We start from the raw sequence: 24,957 nt of genomic DNA, 5'->3' as shown, positions 1-24,957 counted from the left end.
CCCAGGTGAGACCTGACCTTTACCCCCCCAGGGCTGGGGGTGCTCTGGGCACCAGTAGGGACCAGTAGGGACCAGTGGGACCAAACTGGGGGGGGCCAATCACCCCTTTACCTGTCCCTGTCTCACCTGTGCCCCCTCACCTGTGCCCTCACCTGTGCCCAGGTGAGACCTGACCTTTACCCCCCCAGGGCTGGGGGTGCTCTGGGCACCAGTAGGGACCAGTAGGGACCAGTGGGACCAAACTGGGGGGGTCCAATCACCCCTTTACCTGTCCCCTCTCACCTGTCCCACCTCACCTGTGCCCTCACCTGTGCCCAGGTGAGACCTGGCACATCCTGACCTTTACCCCCCCCGGGGCTGGGGGTGCTCTGGGCACCAGTAGGGACCAGTAGGGACCAGTAAGACCAAACTGGGGGGGTCCAGGAGCCCCTGACCCACCTGTATCTCACCTGTGCCCCCTCACCTGTGCCCTCACCTGTGCCCAGGTGAGACCTGGTACATCCTGACCTTTACCCCCCCCGGGGCTGGGGGTGCTCTGGGCACCAGTAGGGACCAGTAGGGACCAGTGGGACCAAACTGGGGGGGTCCAGGAGCCCCTGACCCACCTGTATCTCACCTGTGCCCCCTCACCTGTGCCCTCACCTGTGCCCAGGTGAGACTTGGCACATCCTGACCTTTACCCCCCCCGGGGCTGGGGGTGCTCTAGGGACCAGTAGGGACCAGTAAGACCAAACTGGGGGGGTCCAGGAGCCCCTGACCCACCTGTATCTCACCTGTGCCCCCTCACCTGTCTCACCTGTGCCACCTCACCTCTGCCCAGGTGAGACGGGCTGGGGGTCCAATAGGAACCAGTAGGGACCAGTAGGGACCAGTAAGACCAAACTGGGGGGGTCCAGGAGCCCCCCACCCGCCCGTATCTCACCTGTGCCCCCTCACCTGTCTCACCTGTGCCCAGGTGAGACGCGGCGCATCCTGAGCGTGCAGCCCACCTACGACTGGACCTGCTTCAGCCACTCGCTGCTCAACGTGTCCCCCATGCCCGTGGAGTCGGCCCCGCCCCTGCCCTGCCCCGCCCCCTGCCACCTGCACCGCACCTGCCCCGCCTGCCTGCGCTCACCTGGCGCCGACGGCGGCTGGCAGCACTGCGAGTGGAGCGTGCACCTGGGCCAGGTGGGGTTTTGGGGGGGTCCTAAAGGGGATTTGGGGGGGTTATGGGGCGGTTTGGGGGGGTTTAAAGGGGATTTGGGGGGTCATGGGGGGGTAATGGGGGGATTTGGGGGGGTTATGGGGGGGTTTGGGGGGGGTTGGGGGGATTTGGGGGGGTTTTGGGGGGGTTATGGAGGGATTTGGGGGAGTTATGGGGGGGTTATGGAGGGGGTTGGGGTGGTAATGGGGGGAATAAAGGGGGTTATGGGGGGATTTGGGGGGTTATGGGGGGACTTGGGGGGGTTATGGGGGGTTTGGGGGGATTTGGGGGGGTTTAAAGGGGATTTGGGGGGGGGTTGGGGGGATTTGGGGGGGTTATGGGGGGTTTTGGGGGGGATTTGGGGGGGTAATGGGGGGATTTGGGGGGGTTATGGGGGGGTTATGGGGGGGTTAAAGGGGGTTTGGGGGGGTTATGGGGGAGTTTGGGGGGGTTATGGGGGGATTTGGGGGGGTGGCAGCACTGCGAGTGGAGCGTGCACCTGGGGGAGGTGGGGGGGTCTGGGGGGGTTTGGGGGGGTTATGGGGTGGTTATGGGGGGTTATGGGGGAGTCTGGGGGGGCTATGGGGGCAATAAAGGGGATTTGGGGGGTCTTGGGGGGGTTTGGGGGGGTTTAAAGGGGATTTGGGGGGGTTTGGGGGGCACAGGTAAAAGGGGGGGGGTTATGGGGGGATTTGGGGGGGTTTAAAGGAGATTTGGGGGGGTTATGGGGGGGTTTGGGGGGGTGATGGAGGGGTTTGGGGCGGTAATGGGGGGATTTGGGGGGGTTATGGGGTGGTTTGGGGGGGTTATGGGGGAGTAATGGGGGGTTATGGGGGGGTTATGGGGGGGTTTGGGGGGTGGCAGCACTGCGAGTGGAGCGTGCACCTGGGGGAGGTGGATTTTGGGGGGGTTTGGGGGGGTTTAAAGGGGATTTGGGGGGGTTATGGGGGGATTTTGGGTGGGTATTGTGGGGGTATAAGGGGATTGGGGGATTTGGGGGGTAATGGAGGGGTTTTGGGGCGGGTTGGGGGGTTTAAAGGGGATTTGGGGGGTTATGGGGGGATTTGGGGGGGTTTAAAGGGGGTTTGGGGGGGTTATTGGGGGTTATGGGGGGGTTATGGGGGGACTTGGGGGGATTTGGGGGGACTTGGGGGGGGTTTAAAGGGGTTTGGGGGGGTTATGGGGGGATTTGGGGGGGAATAAAGGGGATTTTGGGGTCGTTTTGGGGTCATTTTGGGATCCGTCAGCCCTGGGGATTTCAGGGCAATTTTGGGGTGGTTTTGGGGGTTTTTGGGGGTCCCCGACCCCCCCTAACCCCCCTTTTTTCCCCCTCTCCTTCCCCCCCCACAGTGCCTGAGCCCCAGCTGGGTCCCCCTGCGCTGCCTGGCCGGGGGGTGCGGCCGTTTGATCCGGGGGGGGGTCCCCGGTGGTGGGGGAGGGGGGGAGGGGGGGTCCGAGCTGTGCCCCTCCCCCCAGGAGTGCTCGGGGGCCCCCCAGTGCTCCCAGTGCCTGAGGAGACCCCGCTGCGGGTGGTGCGCCCGGAGGGGGCACAACGGGGGGGGCACCTGCCTGCAGGGGGGGCTGGGGGGGCCCCAAGAGGGTAAGGAGGGGGTTTAAAGGGGGTTTGGGGGGGGTTGGAGGGGTTATGGGGGGGTTTGGGGGGGTTTAAAGGGGATTTGGGGGGGTTATGGGGGGATTTGGGGGGGTTATGGGGAGATTTGGGGGGGTTATGGGGGGATTTGGGGGGGTTATGGGGAGATTTGGGGGGGTTATGGGGGGAGAATTGGGGGTTATGGGGGGATTTGGGGGAAAAATGGGGGGGTTTGGGGGGGTTATGGGGGGGTTTAAAGGGGATTTGGGGGGGATTTGGGGGGGTTTAAAGGGGGTTTGGGGGGGTTATGGGGGGGTTTGGGGGGATTTGGGGGGCCCGGAGGGGGCACAACGGGGGGGGCACCTGCCTGCAGGGGGGGCTGGGGGGGCCCACGGAGGGTAAGGAGGGGGTTTGGGGGGTCGGAGGGGGTCGGGGGGTCTTGGTTTGGGGGGGTTATGGGGGGGTTTGGAGGGTTATGGGGGGATTTGGGGGGGTTTGGGGGGTTATGGGGGGAGAATTGGGAGTTATGGGGGGGTTTTGGGGGGTTTGAAGGGGGTTTGGGGGGGTTATGGGGGGAGAATTGGGGGTTATGGGGGGGTTTGGGGGGGTTATGGGGGGATTTGGGGGGGTTATGGGGGGGTTTGGGGAGTTTGGGGGGGTTTAAAGGGGATTTGGGGGGGTTATGGGGCGGTTATGGGGGGGTTTGGGGGGAATTCGGGGGGTTATGGGGGGACTTGGGGGGGTTTAAAGGGGGTTTGGGTGAATTATGGGGGGATTTTGGGGGGTTATGGGGGGATTTGGGGGAATTTTGGGGGGGTTTAAAGGGGATTTGGGGGGGTTATGGGGGGGATTTTTGGGCTCCCAGGTGTGTTTTTGGGCTCTCAGGTGTCTCCAGGTGTGTTTTGGGGCTCTCAGGTGTGTTCTCTCTTGCCCAGGTGTGTCGGAGCCCTGCGAGGGGGGGCTCTGGTCGTACCTGTCGTGCCCCCCCGAGGACGAGTGCGCCAACGGGCACCACACCTGCGCCGAGAGCCAGGTGTGCCGCGACCTGCCCCGCGGCTTCACCTGCACCTGCCGCCACGGCTACACCCCCGACAGGTGAGGGGGGGGGGGGGCCAGGTGTGCTCAGGTGTGTCCCAGGTGTGTGATACCAGCCCCAGGTGTGCCCAGGTGTGTCCCAGGTGTGCTCAGGTGTGCCCAGGTGTGTGATACCAGCCCCAGGTGTGTCCCAGGTGTGCCCAGGTGTGTCCCAGGTGTGTGATACCAGCCCCAGGTGTGTCCCAGGTGTGTCCCAGGTGTGTCCCAGGTGTGCCCAGGTGTGTCCCAGGTGTGTGATATCAACCCCAGGTGTGTCCCAGGTGTGTCCCCGGTGTCCCAGGTGTGTCCCAGGTGTGTGATACCAGCCCCAGGTGTACTCAGGTGTGTCCCAGGTGTGCCCAGGTGTGCCCAGGTGTGTGATACCAGCCCCAGGTGTGTCCCAGGTGTGTCCCAGGTGTGTCCCAGGTGTGCTCAGGTGTGCCCAGGTGTGCCCAGGTGTGTCCCAAGTGTGTGATACCAGCCCCAGGTGTACTCAGGTGTGTCCCAGGTGTGTCCCAGGTGTGACCCAGGTGTGCCCAGGTGTGTCCAGGTGTGACCCAGGTGTGTCCCAGGTGTGTCCCAGGTGTGTGATACCAGCCCCAGGTGTGCCCAGGTGTGTGATACCAGCCCCAGGTGTGCAATATCAGCCCCAGGTGTGCTCAGGTGTGTCCAGGTGTGTCCCAAGTGTGTCCCAGGTGTGTCCCAGGTGTGTCCCAGGTGTACCCAGGTGAGTCCCAGGTGTATGATAATTGCACAGGGCGTGTCCCAGGTGTGCCCAGGTGTGCCCCAGGTGTGTCCCAGGTGTGTCCCAGGTGTCTGATACCAGCCCCAGGTGTGCCCAGGTGTGTCCCAGGTGTGTCCCAGGTGTGTGATACCAGCCCCAGGTGTGTCCCAGGTGTGCCCAGGTGTGTCCCAGGTGTGTGATACCAGCCCCAGGTGTGTCCCAGGTGTGTCCCAGGTGTGTCCCAGGTGTGCCCAGGTGTGTCCCAGGTGTGTGATATCAACCCCAGGTGTGTCCCAGGTGTGTCCCAGGTGTGTCCCAGGTGTGTGATACCAGCCCCAGGTGTACTCAGGTGTGTCCCAGGTGTGCCCAGGTGTGCCCAGGTGTGTGATACCAGCCCCAGGTGTGTCCCAGGTGTGTCCCAGGTGTGCTCAGGTGTGCCCAGGTGTGCCCAGGTGTGTCCCAGGTGTGTGATACCAGCCCCAGGTGTACTCAGGTGTGTCCCAGGTGTGTCCCAGGTGTGACCCAGGTGTGCCCAGGTGTGTCCAGGTGTGACCCAGGTGTGTCCCAGGTGTGTCCCAGGTGTGTGATACCAGCCCCAGGTGTGCCCAGGTGTGCCCAGGTGTGCTCAGGTGTGCCCAGGTGTGTGATACCAGCCCCAGGTGTGTCCCAGGTGTGTCCCAGGTGTGTCCAGGTGTGCCCAGGTGTGTCCCAGGTGTGTCCAGGTGTGCTCAGGTGTGTCCCAGGTATGTCCCAGGTGTGTGATACCAACCCCAGGTGTGCTCAGGTGTGACCCAGGTGTGTCTCAGGTGTGTCCCAGGTGTGTGATATCAACCCCAGGTGTACCCCAGGTGTGTGATACCAGCCCCAGGTGTGCCCAGGTGTGCCCAGGTGTTGACCCAGGTGTACCCAGGTGTGCTCAGAGGGGTCCCAGGTGTGTGATACCAGCCCCAGGTGTGCAATATCAACCCCAGGTGTGCCCAGGTGTGTCCCAGGTGTGTCCCAGGTGTGTCCCAGGTGTGTGATACCAGCCCCAGGTGTGTCCCAGGTGTGTCCCAGGTGTGTCCCAGGTGTGTGATATCAACCCCAGGTGTGTCCCAGGTGTGCCCAGGTGTGCCCAGGTGTGCCCAGGTGTGGCCCAGGTGTGTGATACCAGCCCCAGGTGTGTCCCAGGTGTGTCCCAGGTGTGCTCAGGTGTGTCCCAGGTGTATCCCAGGTGTGCCCAGGTGTGTCCCAGGTGTGTGATATCAACCCCAGGTGTGTCCCAGGTGTGCCCAGGTGTGCCCAGGTGTGTCCCAGGTGTGTGATACCAGCCCCAGGTGTACTCAGGTGTGTCCCAGGTGTGTCCCAGGTGTGAGCCAGGTGTGCCCAGGTGTGTCCCAGGTGTGTCCCAGGTGTGCCCAGGTGTGTCCCAGGTGTGTCCCAGGTGTACCCAGGTGTGTCCCAGGTGTGTGATACCAGCCCCAGGTGTACTCAGGTGTGTCCCAGGTGTGTCCCAGGTGTGAGCCAGGTGTGCCCAGGTGTGTCCAGGTGTGACCCAGGTGTGTCCCAGGTGTGTCCCAGGTGTGTGATACCAGCCCCAGGTGTGCCCAGGTGTGCCCAGGTGTGCTCAGGTGTGCCCAGGTGTGTGATACCAGCCCCAGGTGTGCAATATCAGCCCCAGGTGTGCTCAGGTGTGTCCAGGTGTGTCCCAAGTGTGTCCCAGGTGTGTCCCAGGTGTGTCCCAGGTGTACCCAGGTGTGTCCCAGGTGTACCCAGGTGAGTCCCAGGTGTATGATAATTGCACAGGGCGTGTCCCAGGTGTGCCCAGGTGTGCCCCAGGTGTGTCCCAGGTGTGTCCCAGGTGTCTGATACCAGCCCCAGGTGTGCCCCAGGTGTGCCCAGGTGTGTCCCAGGTGTGTCCCAGGTGTGTGATACCAACCCCAGGTGTGTCCCAGGTGTGTCTCAGGTGTGCTCAGGTGTGCCCAGGTGTGCCCAGGTGTATCCCAGGTGTGTCCCAGGTGTGTCCCAGGTGTGTGATACCAGCCCCAGGTGTGCTCAGGTGTGTCCCAGGTGTGCCCAGGTGTATTCAGGTGTATCCCAGCTGTGCCCAGGTGTGCTCAGGTGTGTCCCAGGTGTGTCCCAGGTGTGTGATATCAACCCCAGGTGTGCCCAGGTGTATCCCAGCTGTGCCCAGCTGTGCCCAGGTGTGCTCAGGTGCGCCCCCCCCTCCCCCAGCTCCACAGGTGAGTGCCGCCCCGTGTGCGCCCAGGGCTGCGCCAACGGCACCTGCGTGGCCCCCGACACCTGCCGCTGCCACTTCGGCTTCGTGGGCCCCGCCTGCGCCACGCCCTGCGCCTGCAACGGCCACAGCGACTGCGCCGGCCCCGCCCAGCGCCACACCTGCCTCAGGTGCCACAACAACACGCAGGTAGGGGGCGGGGAGGGGCGGGGAGGGGCTGGGAGGGGGGTGGGAGGGGCTGGGAGGGGGGTGGGGGGGTCCCAGCACACCTGGCTGAGGTGCCTGAGTGGTGCTTGGGTGGGACCAGGTGAGCTCAGGTGTGGGGCAGGTGTGCTCAGGTGTGCTCAGGTGTGGGGCAGGTGAGCTCAGGGAGGGGCTGGGAGGGGGGTGAGAGGTCCCAACACACCTGGCTGAGGTGGTACAGTGACATACAGGTGAGCTCAGGTGAGCTCAGGTGAGCTCAGGTGTGGGGCAGGTGAGCTCAGGTGTGCTCAGGTGAGCTCAGGGAGGGGCTGGGAGGGGGGTGGGAGGTCCCAGCACACCTGGCTGAGGTGCCAGAGTGATGCTTGGGTGAGCTCAGGTGTGCTCAGGTGTGCTCAGGTGTGGGGCAGGTAAAGCCAGGTGAGCTCAGGGAGGGGCTGGGAGGGGGGTGGGGGGTCCCAACACACCTGGCTGAGGTGCTGCAGTGGCATACAGGTGACCTCAGGTGAGCTCAGGTGTGAGGCAGGTGTGCTCAGGTGAGCTCAGGTGACCTCAGGTGAGCTCAGGTGTGGGGCAGGTGAGCTCAGGGAGGGGCTGGGAGGGGCTGGGGTGGGGCCACGCCCACGGGCGCACCTGGGTGAGGTGCTACAGTGGCATACAGGTGAGCTCAGGTGTGCTCAGGTGAGCTCAGGTGTGTTCAGGGAGGGGCTGGGAGGGGGGTGGGAGGGGCTGGGGTGGGGCCACGCCCACGGGCGCACCTGGGTGAGGTGCCAGAGTGATGCTTGGGTGGGCGCAGGTGTGCTCAGGTGAGCTCAGGTATGCTCAGGTGTGGGGCAGGTAAAGCCAGGTGTGCTCAGGTGAGACCAGGTGAGCTCAGGGAGGGGCTGGGAGGGGGGTGGGGGGTCCCAACACACCTGGCTAAGGTGCTGCAGTGGCATACAGGTGACCTCAGGTGAGCTCAGGTGTGAGGCAGGTGTGCTCAGGTGAGCTCAGGTGACCTCAGGTGAGCTCAGGTGAGCTCAGGGAGGGGCTGGGAGGGGCTGGGAGGGGGGTAGGGGGTTCCTGTGCCCTCACCTGAGCTCACCTGTGCCCTCACCTGCACTCACCTGCGCTCACCTGAGCTCACCTGTGCCCTCACCTGCACTCACCTGAGCTCACCTGTGCTCACCTGTGCCCTCACCTGTGCCCACCTGAGCTCACCTGTGCCCTCACCTGCACTCACCTGAGCTCACCTGTGCCCTCACCTGTGCTCACCTGCACTCACCTGAGCTCACCTGTCCCCCCCCACCTGAGCTCACCTGCCCTCACCTGAGCTCACCTGAGCTCACCTGATCTCACCTGATCCCTTACCTGCCCTCACCTGTCCCCCCCTCACCTGCGCAGGGCCCGCAGTGCGAGCGGTGCCGCCCCCTGTTCGTGGGCTCCGCCCTCGGGGGGGGCACCTGCCGGCCCTGCAGCTCCTTCTGCCGCCACCACGCCCAGGTGTGCCTGGGGCGGGGCGACCTGGAGCGGGCCCGCAGGGACCCCCGCAGGTACCCCCTGGAGCCCCACCTGGTGAGTGGAACACACCTGGATGGGAGGGGTCACCTGGTTTGGGGTCACCTGGGGGGGTGGGACACACCTGGGGGGGTGGGACATACCTGGGGACACACCTGAGAGGGTGGGACACACCTGGGGACACACCTGGGGGGTGGGACGCACCTGGGATAGGGGGGGACACACCTGGGGACACACCTGGACAGGTGTCACTTGGTCTGGGGGTCACCTGGGGGGGTGGGACACACCTGGGGACACACCTGGGATAGGGTGGGACACACCTGGGATAGGGGGGGACACACCTGGGGGGGTGGGACACACCTGGGATAGGGGGGGACACACCTGGGGACACACCTGGGGACACACCTGAGGGGGTGGGACACACCTGGGATAGGGGGGGACACACCTGGGGGGGTGGGACACACCTGGGATGGGGGGGACACACCTGGGGGGGTGGGACACACCTGGGGACACACCTGGGGGGGTGGGACACACCTGGGGACACACCTGGACAGGTGTCACTTGGTCTGGGGGTCACCTGGATGGGGGGGGACACACCTGGGATGGGAGGGGTCACCTGGTTTGGGGTCACCTGGGATGAGAGGGGGACACACCTGGGATGGGGGGGGACACACCTGGGATGGGAGGGGTCACCTGGGCAGGTGTCACCTGGTCTGGGGGAGGGGGAGGCGTCCCCTCTCACCTGTCTCCTCTCACCTGTCCCCTCTCACCTGCGCAGATCCACACCTGGCTGACCGAGGGGCCGAGCGAGGCCGACGCCGTCTGCGTCGGCTGCGGCAACAACAGCCTGGGGGACAGGTGTGACACCTGCCGGCCCGGCTTCTTCCTCCTCGACGGCACCTGCACCAGGTGAGCCACACCTGGACAGGTGTGTTACCTGTGCCAGGTGTGTCACCTGTGTCACCTGTATTACCTGTGCCAGGTGTGTCACCTGTATTACCTGTATTACCTGTGCCAGGTGTGTCACCTGTACCACCTGTATTACCTGTACCAGGTGTGTCACCTGTATTACCTGTGCCAGGTGTGTCACCTGTACCACCTGTATTACCTGTCCAGGTGTGTCACCTGTATTACCTGTGCCAGGTGTGTCACCTGTATTACCTGTGCCAGGTGTGTCACCTGCACCAGGTGTGTTTGTTACCTGTACCAGGTGTGTCACCTGTATTACCTGTGCCAGGTGTGTCACCTGTATTACCTGTATTACCTGTGCCAGGTGTGTCACCTGCCCCAGGTGTGTTTGTTACCTGCACCAGGTGTGTCACCTGTATTACCTGTGCCAGGTGTGTCACCTGTGTCACCTGTATTACCTGTACCAGGTGTGTCACCTGTACCACCTGTATTACCTGTACCAGGTGTGTCACCTGTATTACCTGCCCCAGGTGTGTCACCTGTATTACCTGTATTACCTGTCCAGGTGTGTCACCTGCACCAGGTGTGTTTGTTACCTGCCCCAGGTGTGTCACCTGTATTACCTGCCCCAGGTGTGTTTGTTACCTGCCCCAGGTGTGTCACCTGTACAGGTGTATGGCCTGTACCCCCTGTATCACCTGTACAGGTGTCTCACCTGCCCCAGGTGCATCCCCAGCTGTGTCACCTGCCCCAGGTGTGTCCCCAGGTGTGTCACCTGCCCCAGGTGTGTCACCTGTATTACCTGTATTACCTGTACCAGGTGTGTCACCTGTACCACCTGTATTACCTTTGCCAGGTGTGTCACCTGCCCCAGGTGTGTTTGTCACCTGCACCAGGTGTGTTTGTTACCTGCCCCAGGTGTGTCACCTGTACAGGTGTGTCACCTGTACCACCTGTATTACCTGTGCCAGGTGTGTCACCTGCCCCAGGTGTGTTTGTTACCTGTACCAGGTGTGTCACCTGCACCACCTGTATTACCTGTGCCAGGTGTGTCACCTGTACCACCTGTATTACCTGTCCAGGTGTGTCACCTGCACCAGGTGTGTTTGTTACCTGTACCAGGTGTGTCACCTGTACCACCTGTATTACCTGTACCAGGTGTGTCACCTGTGTCACCTGTATTACCTGTGCCAGGTGTGTCACCTGTGTCACCTGTATTACCTGTGCCAGGTGTGTCACCTGCCCCAGGTGTGTCACCTGTATTACCTGTGCCAGGTGTGTCACCTGCCCCAGGTGCTCCCCCAGGTGTCTCACCTGCCCCAGGTGTGTCACCTGTACAGGTGTATGGCCTGTACCCCCTGTGTCACCTGTACGGGTGTGTCACCTGCCCCAGGTGCTCCCCCAGGTGTCTCACCTGCCCCAGGTGCGTCACCTGTCCCCCCCCCCCCTCCCCGCAGGTGCCAGTGCAACGGCCACGCCGACACCTGTAACGAGCTGGACGGGACGGGCTGTCCCTGCCAGAACAACACCGAGAGCGGCACCTGCCCCGACCGCAGGGACTGCTACAGGCACCAGGTGAGCACACCTGGGCACAGGTGAGGCACCTGGGGGGGCGTGGGGGGCTGCTACAGGCACCAGGTGAGCACACCTGGGCACAGGGGAGGCACCTGGGGGGGCGTGGGGGGCTGCTACAGGCACCAGGTGAGCACACCTGGGCACAGGGGAGGCACCTGGGGGGGTGTGGGGGGCTGCTACAGGCACCAGGTGAGCACACCTGGGCACAGGTGAGACACTATTGGGGTATTGGGGGTGTTGGGGGCTGCTACAGGCACCAGGTGAGCACACCTGGGCACAGGTGAGGCACCTGGGGGGGCATGGGGGGCTGCTACAGGCACCAGGTGAGCACACCTGGGCACAGGGGAGGCACCTGGGGGGGCGTTGGGGGTGTTGGGGACTGCTGCAAACACCAGGTGAGCACACCTGGGCACAGGTGAGGCACCTGGGGGGGCGTGGGGGGCTGCTACAGGCACCAGGTGAGCACACCTGGGCACAGGTGAGGCACTATTGGGGACACTGGGGATGTTGGGGACAGGTGTGACACCTGGGGACAGGTGAGACACTATTGGGGACACTGGGGACAGGTGAGACACTGATGGGGACACTGGGGACATTTGGCACAGGTGAGACATGATTGGGGACATTGGGGATGTTGGGGACAGGTGTGACACCTGGGGACAGGTGGGACATGATTGGGGACATTGGGGACAGGTGGGACACCTGGGGGGACATTGAGGACAGGTGTGACACCTGGGGGGACACTGGGGACAGGTGAGACACTATTGGGGACATTGGGGACAGGTGAGACACCTGGGCACAGGTGGGACATGATTGGGGACGTTGGGGACAGGTGAGACACCTGGGGGGGCACTGGGGACAGGTGGGACCCCATTGGGGACAGGTGTGACACCTGGGGGCAGGTGAGACACTATTGGGGACATTGGGGACAGGTGAGACACCTGGGCACAGGTGAGACACTATTGGGGACATTGGGGACAGGTGGGACACCTGGGGGGACATTGGGGACAGGTGGGACCCCACTGGGGACAGGTGAGACACCTGGGGGGACATTGGGGACAGGTGAGACACCTGGGGACAGGTGAGACACCTGGGGGGGCATTGGGGGCGTTGGGGACTGCTACAAGCACCAGGTGAGCACACCTGGGCACAGGTGAGACACCTGGGGACAGGTGAGACACCTGGGGGCAGGTGGGACACTATTGGGGGGATATTTGGGACAGGTGAGACACCTGGGCACAGGTAAGACACCTGGGGGGACATTGGAGACAGGTGAGACACCTGGGGGGACATTTGAGACAGGTGAGACACCTGGGGACAGGTGAGACACTATTGGGGACATTGGGGACAGGTGAGACACCTGGGCACAGGTGAGACACCATTGGGGACATTGGGGACAGGTGAGACACTGATGGGGACACTGGGGACAGGTGAGACACCTGGGGGAGACATTTGAGACAGGTGAGACACCTGGGGACAGGTGAGACACTATTGGGGACGTTGGGGACAGGTGGGACACCTGGGCACAGGTGAGACACTGATGGGGACATTGGGGACAGGTGAGACAGGTGAGACACCTGGGGAGACATTTGAGACAGGTGAGACACCTGGGGACAGGTGAGACACTATTGGGGACACTGGGGACAGGTGGGACACCTGGGGGGGCACTGGGGACAGGTGGGACCCCATTGGGGACAGGTGTGACACCTGGGGACAGGTGGGACACCTGGGGGGACACTGGGGATGTTGGGGACAGGTGAGACACCTGGGGACACCTGAGACACCACTGGGGGGACATTGGAGACAGGTGAGACACCTGGGGACAGGTGAGACACTGATGGGGACATTGGGAACACTGGGGACAGGTGGGACCCCATTTGGCACAGGTGAGACACCTTTGGGGACATTTGGCACAGGTGAGACACCTTTGGGGACATTGGGCACAGGTGAGACACCTGGGCACAGGTGGGACACCTGGGGGGACGTTTCTGGTGTCCCCAAGTCCCAGGACCCCCTTCCGGGCCCACCTGGTGGGGACGCGGTCATGGGGGTCACCTGGTCAGTTGGGTGGTCCCCGCCAACACTGATGACCCCCAATGACCCCCAATGACCTCATTGACCCCGATGACCCTCCCAATGCCACCAGGGTCATCTGACCCCTTCCCCACCAACACCGTTGACCCCCAATGACCCCCGATGACCCCCAATGACCTCATTGACCCCGATGACCCTCCCAACGCCATTCTTGGTGTCCCCAAGTCCCAGGACCCCCTTCCAGGGCCACCTGGTGGGGACGTCGTCATGGGGGTCACCTGGTCAGTTGGGTGGTCCAAGGCTCTTCCCCACCAACACCGATGACCCCCAATGACCCCCATTGACCCTCAATGACCTCATTGACCCCGATGACCCTTCCAATGCCACCAGAGTGGTCTGAACCCTTCCCCACCAACACCGTTGACCTTGATGCCAACACCGTTGACCCCGTTGACCCCCCGTTGACCTTGATACCAACACCGTTGACCCCGTTGACCCCGTTGACCCTTCCAACGCCCCCTCCGGTGTCCCCGCAGTGCTCCAAGTGCCGCGACTCCTTCCAGGGCCACCCGGTGGTCATGGGGGTCACCTGGTCAGTTGGGTGGTCCGAGCCCCCTCCCCGCCAACACCATTGACCCCCAATGACCCCCGATGACCTCATTGACCCCGATGACCCTTCCAATGCCACCAGGGTGGTCTGAGCCCCTTCCCCACCCACACCGTTGACCTTGATGCCAACACCGTTGACCCCCCCGTTGACCTTGATGCCAACACCATTGACCCCGTTGACCCCCCATTGACCCCGTTGACCCCCCATTGACCCCGTTGACCCCCGTTGACCTTGATACCAACACCGTTGACCCCGTTGACCCCCCGTTGACCCCCCGTTGACCTTGATACCAACACCGTTGACCCCGTTGACCCCGACGACCCTTCCAACGCCCCCTCCGGTGTCCCCGCAGTGCTCCAAGTGCCGCGACTCCTTCCAGGGCCACCCGGTGGGCGGCCAGCAGTGCTACCGGCTGCTGGCCGTGGAGCAGGAGTACTGCCTGGACCCCTGGTCGCAGAGCCACTGCTTCCCCCCGCCCCAGCGGCGCCCGCTGCCCGCCGGCCGCGCCGTCCTCTTCGCCGTCCAGCCCAAGTTCACCAACGTGGACATCCGGGTCACGCTGGACGTCACCTTCGGCGCCGTCGACCTCTTCGTGGCCACCTCCTACGACACCTTCGCCGTGGACGTGGAGCCCGGCACGGGGCGGCACCTCGTCAGGGTGCAGGGGGCGGGGGCGGCTGGGGGAACTGGGGGGACTGGGGGGACTGGGGGGACTGGGGGGACTGGGGGTGGGGCCTTCGGGGCTGGTGGGACTGGAGGGACCAGTTCTGGGACTGGTGGGACTGGAGGATCTCTAGGAACTGGTGGTGGGGCCTTTGGGACTGGAGGAACCAGTTCTGGGACTGGTGGGACTGGAGGAACTGGTGGTGGGACCTTTGGGACCTTTGGGACTGGTGGGACCAGTTCTGGGACTGGAGGAACCAGTTCTGGGACTGGTGGCACCTCTGGGACTGGTTCTGGTGGTGGCGGGACTGGTGGGACTGGTGGTGGCACCTTTGGGACTGGTGGGACTGGAGGGACCAGTTCTGGGACTGGTGGGACTGGAGGAGCTCTAGGGACTGGTGGTGGCACCTTTGGGACTGGTGAGACTGGAGGGACCAGTTCTGGGACTGGTTCTGGTGGTGGTGGCACCTTTGGGACTGGTGGGACTGGTGGTGGGACCTTTGGGACTGGAGGGACCAGTTCTGGGACTGGTTCTGGTGGTGGTGGCACCTTTGGGACTGGTGGGACTGGTGGTGGGACCTTTGGGACTGGAGGGACCAGTTCTGGGACTGGTGGCACCTCTGGGACTGGTTCTGGTGGTGGTGGGACTGGTGGGACTGGTGGTGGGACCTTTGGGACTGGAGGAACCAGTTCTGGGACTGGTGGGACTGGTTCTGGTGGTGGTGGGACTGGTGGGACTGGAGGAACTGGTGGTGGCACCTTCGGGACCTTTGGGACTGGAAGAACCAGTTCTGGGACTGGTGGGACTGGAGGAACTGGTGGTGGGACCTTTGGGACCTTTGGGACTGGTGGGACCAGTTCTGGGACTGGAGGGACCAGTTCTGGGACTGGTGGCACCTCTGGGACTGGTTCTGGTGGTGGCGGGACTGGTGGGACTGGTGGTGGCACCTTTGGGACTGGAGGAACCAGTTCTGGGACTGGTGGGACTGGTGGTGGCACCTTTGGGACTGGAGGGACCAGTTCTGGGACTGGTGGGACTGGAGGAGCTCTAGGGACTGGTGGTGGCACCTTTGGGACTGGTGAGACTGGAGGGACCAGTTCTGGGACTGGTTCTGGTGGTGGTGGCACCTTTGGGACTGGTGGGACTGGTGGTGGGACCTTTGGGACTGGAGGGACCAGTTCTGGGACTGGTGGGACTGGAGGAACTGGTGGTGGGGCCTTTGGGACTGGTGGGACTGGTGGAACCAGTTCTGGGACTGGTGGGACTGGAGGAACTGGTGGTGGGACTGGTGGGACTGGAGGAACTGGTGGTGGGACTGGTGGGACTGGTTCTGGTGGTGGTGGCACCGTTGGCACTGGTGGGACTGGAGGAACCAGTTCTGGGACTGGTGGCACCTCTGGGACTGGTTCTGGTGGTGGTGGCACTGGAGGAACTGGTGGAACTGGTGGTGGCACCTTTGGGACTGGTGGGACCAGTTCTGGTCACGGTGGCACCGTTGGGACTGGTGGAACTGGTGGTGGCACCTCTGGCACTGGAAGGACTGGAGGAACCGGTGCTGGGACTGGTGGCACTGGTGCCACTGGTCCTACTGGAGCTGCTGACACTGGTCCTACTGGTGCCACTGGTGGCCCTGGGGCTCCTGAAGACGCCAGCACTGGTCCTACTGGTCATACTGGTGTCACTGGTGGCCCTGGAGCTCCTGAAGACTCCAGCACTGGTCATACTGGTCCTACTGGTGGCCCTGAAGCTCTTGAAGATGCCAACGCTGGTCCTACTGGTCATACTGGTCATACTGGAGCTCCTGAAGACTCCAGCACCGGTCCCACTGGTCCTACTGGTGGCCCTGGAGCTCCTGAAGACCCCAACGCCGATCCCAGTGGCCATACTGGTCATACTGGTGGCCCCGAAGACCCCGACACCCATCCCAGCGACCCCAGTGGCCACACTGGTCATACTGGTGGCCTTGAAGACCCCAACACCTCTCCCGGTGACCCCAGTGGCCACACTGGTCATACTGGTGGCCCTGAAGACCTCGACACCAATCCCAGTGGCCATATTGGCCAAACTGGTCATACTGGTCATACTGGTGGCCCCGAAGACCCCGACGCCTCTCCCAGTGACTCCACTGGCCATATTGGCCAAACTGGTCGTACTGGTCATACTGGTGGTCCCGAAGACCCCGAAGACCCCAACGCCTCTCCCAGTGACCCCAGTGGCCACACTGGTCATACCGGTGGCCCTGAAGACCTCGACACCCATCCCAATGGCCAAACTGGTCATACTGGTGACCCCGAAGACCCCAACACCTCTCCCAGCGACCCCACTGGCCATATTGGCCAAACTGGTGGCCCCGAAGACCCCGAAGACCCCGACGCCTCTCCCAGTGACCCCACTGGCCACACTGGTCATACTGGTGGCCCCGAAGACCCCGACGCCTCTCCCAGCGACCCCACTGGCCATATTGGCCAAACTGGTCATACTGGTGGTCCCGAAGACCCCGAAGACCCCGACGCCTCTCCCAGTGACCCCAGTGGCCACACTGGTCATACTGGTGGCCCTGAAGACCTCAACACCCATCCCAGTGGCCATACTGGTCATACTGGTGGCCCCGAAGACCCCGACACCTCTCCCAGTGACCCCAGTGGCCACACTGGCCATACTGGTGGTCCCGAAGACCCCGACGCCTCTCCCAGTGACCCCAGTGGCCACACTGGTCATACTGGTGGCCCTGAAGACCTCGACACCAATCCCAGTGGCCATATTGGTCAAACTGGTCGTGCTGGTCATACTGGTGGTCCCGAAGACCCCGAAGACCCCAACGCCTCTCCCAGCGACCCCAGTGGCCACACTGGTCATACTGGTGGCCCCGAAGACCCCGAAGACCCCGACGCCTCTCCCAGCGACCCCAGTGGCCACACCGGCCACACCGGCGGCCCGCCGGCGCTGCGGGAGGAGCGCGCCCAGGGCCTGGTGACCTACCTGACGGTGCGCGAGCCCGTGCCCGCCCTGGTGGTCCGGGGGGTCCGCGACCGCCTGGTCCTCACCTACCCCCACGCCCGGCACCCCCTCAAGTCCACCCGCTTCTACCTGCTGGTCCTGGGCGGGCCGGGCCCGTCGCAGGGGCTCCTCTTCTTCCGGCAGGACCAGGCCCACATCGACCTCTTCGTCTTCTTCTCCGTCTTCTTCTCCTGCTTCTTCCTCTTCCTCGCCCTCTGCGTCCTCCTCTGGAAGGCCAAGCAGGGCCTGGACGCGCGGCACGAGCGGCGCCGGCACCGCCAGGAGATGTCCAAGATGGCCGCCCGGCCCTTCGCCCGGGTCACCGTGTGCTTCGAGCCCCGCGAGCCGCGCCCCGGCGGCCACCGGAGGGGACGGGGGGGCCACCAGGGTTGGCCGAGCCAACGGTTGGCCAACCGGAAGGCGGAGGGCGGTGACCGCCAAAATCCGCCCCTGGAGAGCCAAAATTTGCCCCTGGAGGGTCCGAAGAACCCCCCGGGCCACCAGGAGGGCCGGTTGGGCCACCAGGAGGGCCGGTTTGGCCACCAGGGTTGGCCGAGTCAACGGTTGGCCAACCGCAAGGCGGAGGGCGGAGAGCAGCCGGACGTCCAAAGTCTGCGGGTGGAGCCCCAAAATCTGCCCCTGGAGACCCAAAATTTGCCCCTGGAGGGTCCAAAGAACCCCCTGGGCCACCAGGAGGGCCGGTTGGGCCACCAGGGTTGGCCGAGCCAACGGTTGGCCAACCAGAAGGCGGAGGGCGGCGAACAAGGGGAGGGGAGGGACCCCCAAAATCCGCCCCTGGAGACCCAAAATTTGCCCCTGGAGGGTCCAAAGAACCCCCCGGGCCACCAGGAGACCCCCCTGGGCCACCAGAAGGGCTGGTTGGGCAACCAGAGGGTTCAGGACGCCCCAAATCCGCTCCCGGAGGCGCAAAATCCCCTCCCGGACCCCCAAAAGTCGCCCCGGGACCCCCAAAATCTCCACCTGGGCACTCCGAGGGACCCCCGGGACCCCCAAACCCACCCCCGGGACCCCCAAAAGTCACCCCGGGACCCCCAAAACCCCCTCCTGGCCACTCCGAGGGACCCCCGGGACCCCCAAAACCCCCTCCTGGACCCCCAAAATCTCCATCTGGGCACTCTGAGGGACCCCCGGGACCCCCAAACCCACCCCCGGGACCCCCAAAACCCCCTCCTGGCCACTCCGAGGGACCCCCGGGACCCCCAAAATCCCCCCCGGGACCCCCAACCCCACCCCCGGGACCCCCAACCCCACCTCCCGCGCCCCCCCCCGCCCCCCTGGGACCCCCTTTTGAACCCCCCTTTCCCCTCCCGCCCCCCCCCCAAGCCCCTCTTCCCTTCCCCCCCTCCTCTGGCCATGACCCCCCTGACCCCCCCAGCCTTCAAATCCCACCCGGGACCCCCCAAAATCGCCCCCCACCCCCCCCCTCCGAGGCCGGGGGCGGGGCCGGTGACTTTGGAGCCCACCGAGGACGGGGTGGCCGCGGTGGCCACTTTGCTCCTTCAGTTGCCCGGGGGTCCCGGGGGACCCCCGAGGGCCGCCCTGGCCTCGGCCCTGGTCACCCTGCGCCAGGGGCTGCACGAATTTGGGGGGGGGGCGGCGGGGGGGGCCTCGGGGGGGGTGCCCCCGGCCAGGAAAGGGGGGCTGGTGGGGCACGAGTTGACCTCCATGGCGCTCTGAGGGGGGATTTTGGGGGGGATCTGGGGGGGTTTGGGGGTGTTTGGGGGTCGGGGGGAGAAGATTTGGGGAGGGGGGACACGATTTTGGGGGGATTTGGGGAGGGGGGACACAATTTGGGGGGGGTCGAGGGTTGGGAGAGAAAATTTGGGGAGGGGGGACACGATTTTGGGGGGGATTTTGGGGTTGGAAGAGAAGATTTGGGGAAGGGGGGACACGATTTTGGAGGGGTTGGGGGTGTTTTGGGGGGGTTGGGGGTCGGGGAGAGAAGATTTGGGGAGGGGGGACACGATTTTGGGGGGATTTGGGGAGGGGGGACACGATTTTGGGGGGGATTTTGGGGTTGGAAGAGAAGATTTGGGGAGGGGGGACACGATTTTGGAGGGGTTGGGGGTGTTTTGGGGGGTTTGGGGGTCGGGGGGAGAAGATTTGGGGAGGGGGGACACGATTTTGGGGGGGATTTTGGGGTTGGGAGAGAAGATTTGGGGAGGGGGGACACGATTTTGGGGGGATTTGGGGAGGGGGGACACGATTTTGGGGGGGATTTGGGGGTTGGAAGAGAAGATTTGGGGAGGGGGGACACGATTTTGGGGGGGATTTTGGGGTTGGGAGAGAAGATTTCGGGAGGGGGGACACGATTTTGGGGGGATTTGGGGAGGGGGGACACAATTTGGGGGGGGTCGAGGGTTGGGAGAGAAGATTTGGGGAGGGGGGACACGATTTTGGAGGGGTTGGGGGTGTTTTGGGGGGTTTGGGGGTCGGGGGGAGAAGATTTGGGGAGGGGGGACACGATTTTGGGGGGGATTTGGGGGTTGGGAGAGAAGATTTGGGGAGGGGGGACACGATTTTTGGGAGGTTTGGGGGGGATTTGGGGGTTGAGAGAGAAGATTTGGGGAGTTTTGGGGTTGAGAGAAGTTTTGGGGGGTTTTGGGGTGACCTCAGACTCGGGGAGACACGATTTTGAGGGGTTGGGGGGGTTTTGGGGGTCGAGGCGGGTCGGGGAGAGAAGATTTGGGGAGGGGGGACACGATTTTGGGGGGATTTGGGGAGGGGGGACACGATTTTGGGGGGGATTTTGGGGGTTGGGACCCCAATTTGTGCCCCCTCCCAGTCAATAAACAAACACTATTCCCCTCCTCGAGCGTATTTTTGGGGTGAAAATCCCCACCGAATTTGGGGGCAGCGCGAGCTTGGGGACATTTTGGGGACACATGAGCTTTGGGAACAATTTTTGGGGACGTTTTGGGGTGATTTTGGTTTGGGGTGATTTTGGGGCCTCTTGGGGACACAGAGACCCCCTCTGGGAACACTTGGGGGACCCCCTTGGGGACACTTTGGGGACATTCCTGGGGACCCCTTTGGGGCCACAGGGACACTTTTGGGGCCACGGGGACCCCCCCGGTGAGACTTTTGGGACAAATTTGGGTCATTTTGGTGCCACTTCCGGGTCACGTGACGGGCCTGATTCCGTCGCCATGGCGACGCCCCGCGGCCACCCGGCGCTGATTGGTTCCGGCACGTCACGTGGTTGGAAAAACGCGGTCGTTGATTGGTCGGAGGCGTCCGGTCTCCATTAAAGGTGCTCGCTGATTGGTCGGCGCCGGGTCACGTGCGCGGAAGTGGCGCCGCAGTTAAGAATTTGGGGGGGGAACGATTTTGGGGGGTTTTGGGGGGATTTTGGGGTTGGGAGAGAAGATTTGGGGAGGGAGGACACGATTTTGGGGGGTTTTGGGATGACCCTGGACTTGGGGGGACACGATTTTGGGGGGGCTCCAAGACCCCAAATTTTGGGGTGGGGGACCCGATTTTGGGGTTGGGGGGACTTCGGGACCCCAAATTTTGGGGAGGGCCCCCAAATTTGGGGGGGGGATAATTTTGGGGGAGTCACCCCAATATTCCCCCCCCCTTTTCACTCCACGCTCCGATATTTTGGGGGGGGATCTCCCCTATTTTGGGGGGGTCTCCCCCCCCTTTAAACCTGTTTTTGGGGTGAAACCCCCCAAATTTGTTGTCCCCAAATTTTGGGGGGGGGTCAAAGGTGTCTCCCCCCCCCCCCCACGAGCCCCCCCTCCCAAAATTTCCCCCACCGGCGCATCCAGAACTCAAAATGGGGGGGTCGGGGGGGGTCTTTATTGGGGGTCCCCCCGAAATTTGGGGGGGGGGGGGGTTTACAATTCAGGGGGGGGGGGAAATTTGGGGAGGGGGGGGGTGTTTAAATTTTGGTGGGGGGGGGTCTCACGACCCCACCTCGCGCCCCGCGGGGCCGCTGGGGCGGCGGGGGGGGGGGGTCCCCCGGATGGAGGGAGGGGGTGGGGGTGGGGGGGGCCCGGAGGAGGGGGGAGGGGGAGGGGGTTGGGGGGGTCGCGCAACACGGGGGGGGGGGGTCTCGGGACCCCCCAAAACCCCCAAATTGGGGGCCTCGGTATCCCTTAAACCCCCCAAATTGGGGGTCTCGGTGCCCCCTAAATTAGGGGTCCTGGGACCCCCCAAACCTCCCAAATTGGGGGTCCCGGTGCCCCCCAAATTGGGGTCTCGGGACCCCCCAAACTTCCCAAATTGGGGGTCTCGGTGCCCCCCAAATTGAGGGTCCCGGGACCCCCCAAACCTCTCAAATTGGGGGTCTCGGTGCCCCCCAACCCCCCCAAATTTGGGGGGTCCCAGTTCCCCCCCCACTGGTGGTCCCGCTACCCCCCCAAATTGGGGGTCCCGTTGCCCCCCCCTCCCAAAAACGCCCTCCTGGAGACCCCCGGGGGGGCCAAACTGTCCCTCCTGGAGCCCCCCAGCCCCAAATTCTCCCTCCTGGGGGACCCCCAGACCCCCCAAACTGTCCCTCCGGGACCCCCCCGCGATCAAACTCTCCCTCCTCGGGACCCCCAGCCCCAAATTCTCCCTCCTGGGGACCCCCAGACCCCCCAAACTCTCCCTCCGGGACCCCCCCCGCCATCAAACTCTCCCTCCTCGACCCCCTCAAACCCCCCGGACCCCCCCAAACTCTCCCTCCTCGACCCCCTCAAACCCCCCGGACCCCCCAAACTCTCCCTCCTCGACCCCCCCAGACCCCCCCAAACCCCCCAAATTCTCCCTCCGGGACCCCCCCGGGATCAAACTCTCCCTCCTGGACCCCCCAAAATCCGGGACCCCCAACCCCGAGACCCCCAAACTCTCCCTCCTGGACCCCCCCGCGATCAAACTCTCCCTCCTCGGGACCCCCAAACCCCCCAAACTCTCCCTCCTGGACCCCCCCAGACCCCCCCAACCCCCCAAACTCTCCCTCCCGTAACCCCCGAAAGCCGGGACCCCCCAACCCCGAGACCCCCAAACTCTCCCTCCTGTAACGCCCCAGCACCAAACTCTCCTTCCTCGACCCCCCCGGACCCCCCAGACCCCCCAAATCCCCCAAACTCTCCCTCCTCGACCCCCCCAGACCCCCCAAACCCCCCAAACTCTCCCTCCTTGACCCCCCCCCGCCCAAATTCTCCCTCCTGGACCCCCCAGACCCCCCCAACCCCCCAAACTCTCCCTCCCGTAACCCCCGAAAGCCGGGACCCCCCAACCCCGAGACCCCCAAACTCTCCCTCCTGTAACGCCCCAGCACCAAACTCTCCTTCCTCGACCCCCCCGGACCCCCCGGACCCCCCAAATCCCCCAAACTCTCCCTCCTCGACCCCCCCGGACCCCCCCAAACCCCCCAAACTCTCCCTCCCGGACCCCCCCCGCCATCAAACTCTCCCTCCTGGACCCCCCGAAATCCGCCACCCCCGACCCCAAACCCCCCCGAACTCCTCCCTCCGGGACCCCCCCGGACCCCCCAAATTGCCCCGGGGGGGGGTCTCGGGCATGAGGACGTGGCGGAGGAGGCGGGCACAGACCCCCCCGGCCCGGCGGCACTCGGGGCTCAGGGGGGAGAGGCTCAGGAAGCCGTGGGGGACCCCCGGGACCACCCGGAGGGTCACGGACCGGCCCAAAGCCCGCAGGCGACGGGCCAGGGCCACCGAGTCGTCCAGCATGGGGTCCAGGGGCGCAGGCCTATGGGGGAGGGGGAGATTTGGGGGGTTAGGGGGGGGTTTGGGGGTCGTAGGGGGTCAGGGGAGTGGGATTTGGGGGGGTTATGGGGGGATTTGGGGGGATTTGGGGGGGTTATGGGGGGCTTTGGGGGGATTTTGGGGGTGATTTGAGGGGGTTTGGGGGAATTTGGGGAGGTTTCGGGGGGGTTTGGAGGGGATTTGGGGGGGATTTGGAGGGGATGGGGGGGTTATGGGGGCGATTTGAGGGGATTTGGGGGGATTTGGGGGGGTTAAGGGGCGATTTGGGGGTCCTAAGATGGTCCTAAGAGGGATTTGGGGGGGCTGTGGGGGGGATTTGGGGGGGTTTGGGGGGGGTTTGGGGGGGATTTGAGGGGGTTATGGGGGGGTTATGGGGGGGATTTGGGGGCCACCGAGTCGTCCAGCATGGGGGTCCAGGGCGCAGGCCTATGGGGGGAGGGGGGGGGGGGAGAGATTTGGGGGGGTTAGGGGGTCGTGGGAGATCAGGGGGAGGGAGATTTGGGGGGGGTTAGGGGGGGGTTGGGGGTCGTAGGGGGTCGGGGGAGGGGGATTTGGGGGGGGTTATGGGGGGATTTGGGGGTCCTAAGATGATCCTAAGAGGGATTTGGGGGGGAAATAAAGGGAATTTATGGGGGTTATGGGGGGATTTGGGGGGGTTTGAGGGGGATTTGGGGAGGGTTTGGGGGGATTTGGGGCGGTTATGGGGGGCTTTGGGGGGTTATGGGGCAATTTGGGGGGGATTTGGGGGGGGTTTGGGGGGGATTATGGGGGATTTTGGGGGGGGGTTGAGGGGGGTTATGGGGGGATTTGGGGGGATTTGGGGGTCCTAAGATGGTCCTAAGAGGGATTTGGGGGGGTTATGGGGGGATTTGGGGGATTTGGGGGGGTTATGGGGGGGGATTTGGGGGGCCACCGAGTCGTCCAGCATGGGGTCCAGGGCGCAGGCCTATGGGGGGAGGGGGGGGGGGGGAGAGATTTGGGGGGGTTAGGGGGGGGATTTGGGGGGGTCTGGGGGGGTTATGGGGCGATTTGGGGGGGATTTGGGGGGGCTATGGGGGGATTTGGGGGGGGGTTGGGGGGTTTATGGGGGGGATTTGAGGGGATTTGGGAGGGATTTGGGGTCTTCAAAGAGGGTTATGGGGGGTTTGGGGGGGATTTGGGGGGATTTGGGGGGGGTTTAAAAGGGGATTTGGGGGGGATTTGGGGGGATTTGGGGGGATTTGAGGGGTCCTAAGATGGTCCTAAGAGGGATTTGGGGGGGATTTGGGGGGATTTGGGGGGGATTTGGGGTCTCCAAAGAGGTTTATGGGGGGATGGGGGGGGGGATTTGGGGGGTTTTTGGGGTATTTTCGGGGGGTCTGGGGGCATTTTGGGGGACTGGGATTTTTGGGGTCCTGGGAGTGAAGTTTGGGGCATTTTGGGCATTTTGGGGTGTTTTGAGACCCGGATTTTTTGGGGGTGTTTTGGGGGGGTTCAGGGTTATTTTTGGGGTGTTTTGGGGTGTTTTGAAACCCGGATTTTTCGGGGGGAGGGTCTGGATTTTTTGGGTTACTTTGGGGGGATTCAGGGTTATTTTTGGGGTGGTTTTGGGGGGGTTCAGCGTTATTTTTTGGGGGTATTTTGGGCTATTTTTGGGGCGTTTTGGGGTGTTTTGAGACCTGGATTTTTTTTGGGGGGTATTTTGGGGGGGGTTCAGGGTTAATTTTTGGGGGTGTCACGTGACTCACCACGAGGTGGACGGGGGGCAGCCCCCCCAGCAGGGAGTCGGGGGCGAGCAGGGGGGATTTTGGGGGGGGGTCCCAGGAGGGAATTTTGGGGCATTTTGGGGAGTTTTGGGGTGTTTTGAGACCCGGATTTTTTGGGGGGTTTTTGGGGTATTTTGGGGGTCTTGGGGTGGGGTTTTTTGGGGGTCCCGGGGCGGATTTTTCAGGGTATTTTG

At 63.9% G+C, this 24,957-nt stretch overlaps 1 protein-coding gene and 3 long non-coding RNA genes across 9 annotated transcripts; 2 read left to right on the top strand and 2 right to left on the bottom strand.

Annotated features, from left to right (window-relative positions):
- Positions 1 to 592: 592 nt before the first annotated feature.
- On the top strand, positions 593 to 18,978 carry LOC127465675 (multiple epidermal growth factor-like domains protein 8). The gene is made up of 12 exons (XM_051776173.1): positions 593 to 652; positions 956 to 1,170; positions 2,537 to 2,786; positions 3,713 to 3,872; positions 6,790 to 6,982; positions 8,378 to 8,548; positions 9,270 to 9,400; positions 10,858 to 10,975; positions 13,972 to 14,303; positions 15,864 to 15,929; positions 17,220 to 18,656; positions 18,732 to 18,978. The coding sequence occupies exons 2-12, from the start codon at positions 1,036 to 1,038 to the stop codon at positions 18,976 to 18,978; spliced, it is 3,240 nt and encodes a 1,079-aa protein (XP_051632133.1). The 5' UTR covers positions 593 to 652; positions 956 to 1,035.
- LOC127465674 (uncharacterized) lies at positions 4,817 to 6,695 on the top strand. Of its 2 annotated transcripts, none has more exons than XR_007902314.1 (3): positions 4,817 to 4,883; positions 5,935 to 5,998; positions 6,676 to 6,695. It is a non-coding gene; the product is annotated as an uncharacterized LOC127465674 (long non-coding RNA). The 2 variants fall into 2 exon arrangements; XR_007902315.1 differs by lacking the exon at positions 6,676 to 6,695 and adding an exon at positions 6,050 to 6,069.
- Positions 14,397 to 15,459, bottom strand: LOC127465671 (uncharacterized). Of its 3 annotated transcripts, XR_007902308.1 has the most exons (5): positions 15,390 to 15,459; positions 15,012 to 15,119; positions 14,751 to 14,780; positions 14,592 to 14,690; positions 14,454 to 14,492 (listed from the first exon to the last, which is right to left on the bottom strand). It is a non-coding gene; the product is annotated as an uncharacterized LOC127465671 (long non-coding RNA). The 3 variants fall into 3 exon arrangements; XR_007902310.1 differs by lacking the exons at positions 14,592 to 14,690; positions 14,751 to 14,780 and having other exon boundaries at positions 14,397 to 14,501; positions 14,982 to 15,119; XR_007902309.1 differs by lacking the exons at positions 14,592 to 14,690; positions 14,751 to 14,780 and having other exon boundaries at positions 14,436 to 14,501.
- Positions 16,162 to 17,185, bottom strand: LOC127465673 (uncharacterized). 3 transcript variants are annotated; one of them, XR_007902312.1, is made up of 4 exons: positions 17,158 to 17,185; positions 16,857 to 17,019; positions 16,642 to 16,796; positions 16,162 to 16,314 (listed from the first exon to the last, which is right to left on the bottom strand). It is a non-coding gene; the product is annotated as an uncharacterized LOC127465673 (long non-coding RNA). The 3 variants fall into 3 exon arrangements; XR_007902313.1 differs by having other exon boundaries at positions 16,162 to 16,245; XR_007902311.1 differs by lacking the exon at positions 16,162 to 16,314 and adding an exon at positions 16,406 to 16,530 and having other exon boundaries at positions 16,582 to 16,796.
- Positions 18,979 to 24,957: the final 5,979 nt, after the last annotated feature.

This window comes from Manacus candei, unplaced genomic scaffold (genome assembly GCF_025592945.1).
Source record: "Manacus candei isolate 608988 ecotype Guabito, Panama unplaced genomic scaffold, ASM2559294v1 h1tg000461l, whole genome shotgun sequence".
NCBI classification, from domain to species: Eukaryota; Metazoa; Chordata; class Aves; order Passeriformes; family Pipridae; genus Manacus; species Manacus candei.
This window is presented reverse-complemented; position numbering and strand designations above follow the sequence as displayed.

Coding starts and splice junctions, on each gene's coding strand:
- LOC127465675 (XM_051776173.1), top strand. CDS start 1,036: ATGCCCGTGGAGTCGGCCCCGCCCCTGCCCTGCCCCGCCCCCTGCCAC. Junction 9,401..10,857: donor CTCGACGGCACCTGCACCAG/GTGAGCCACACC, acceptor CCCTCCCCGCAG/GTGCCAGTGCAACGGCCACG. Junction 18,657..18,731: donor TCCCCCCCTCCTCTGGCCAT/GACCCCCCTGAC, acceptor CCCCCCTCCGAG/GCCGGGGGCGGGGCCGGTGA.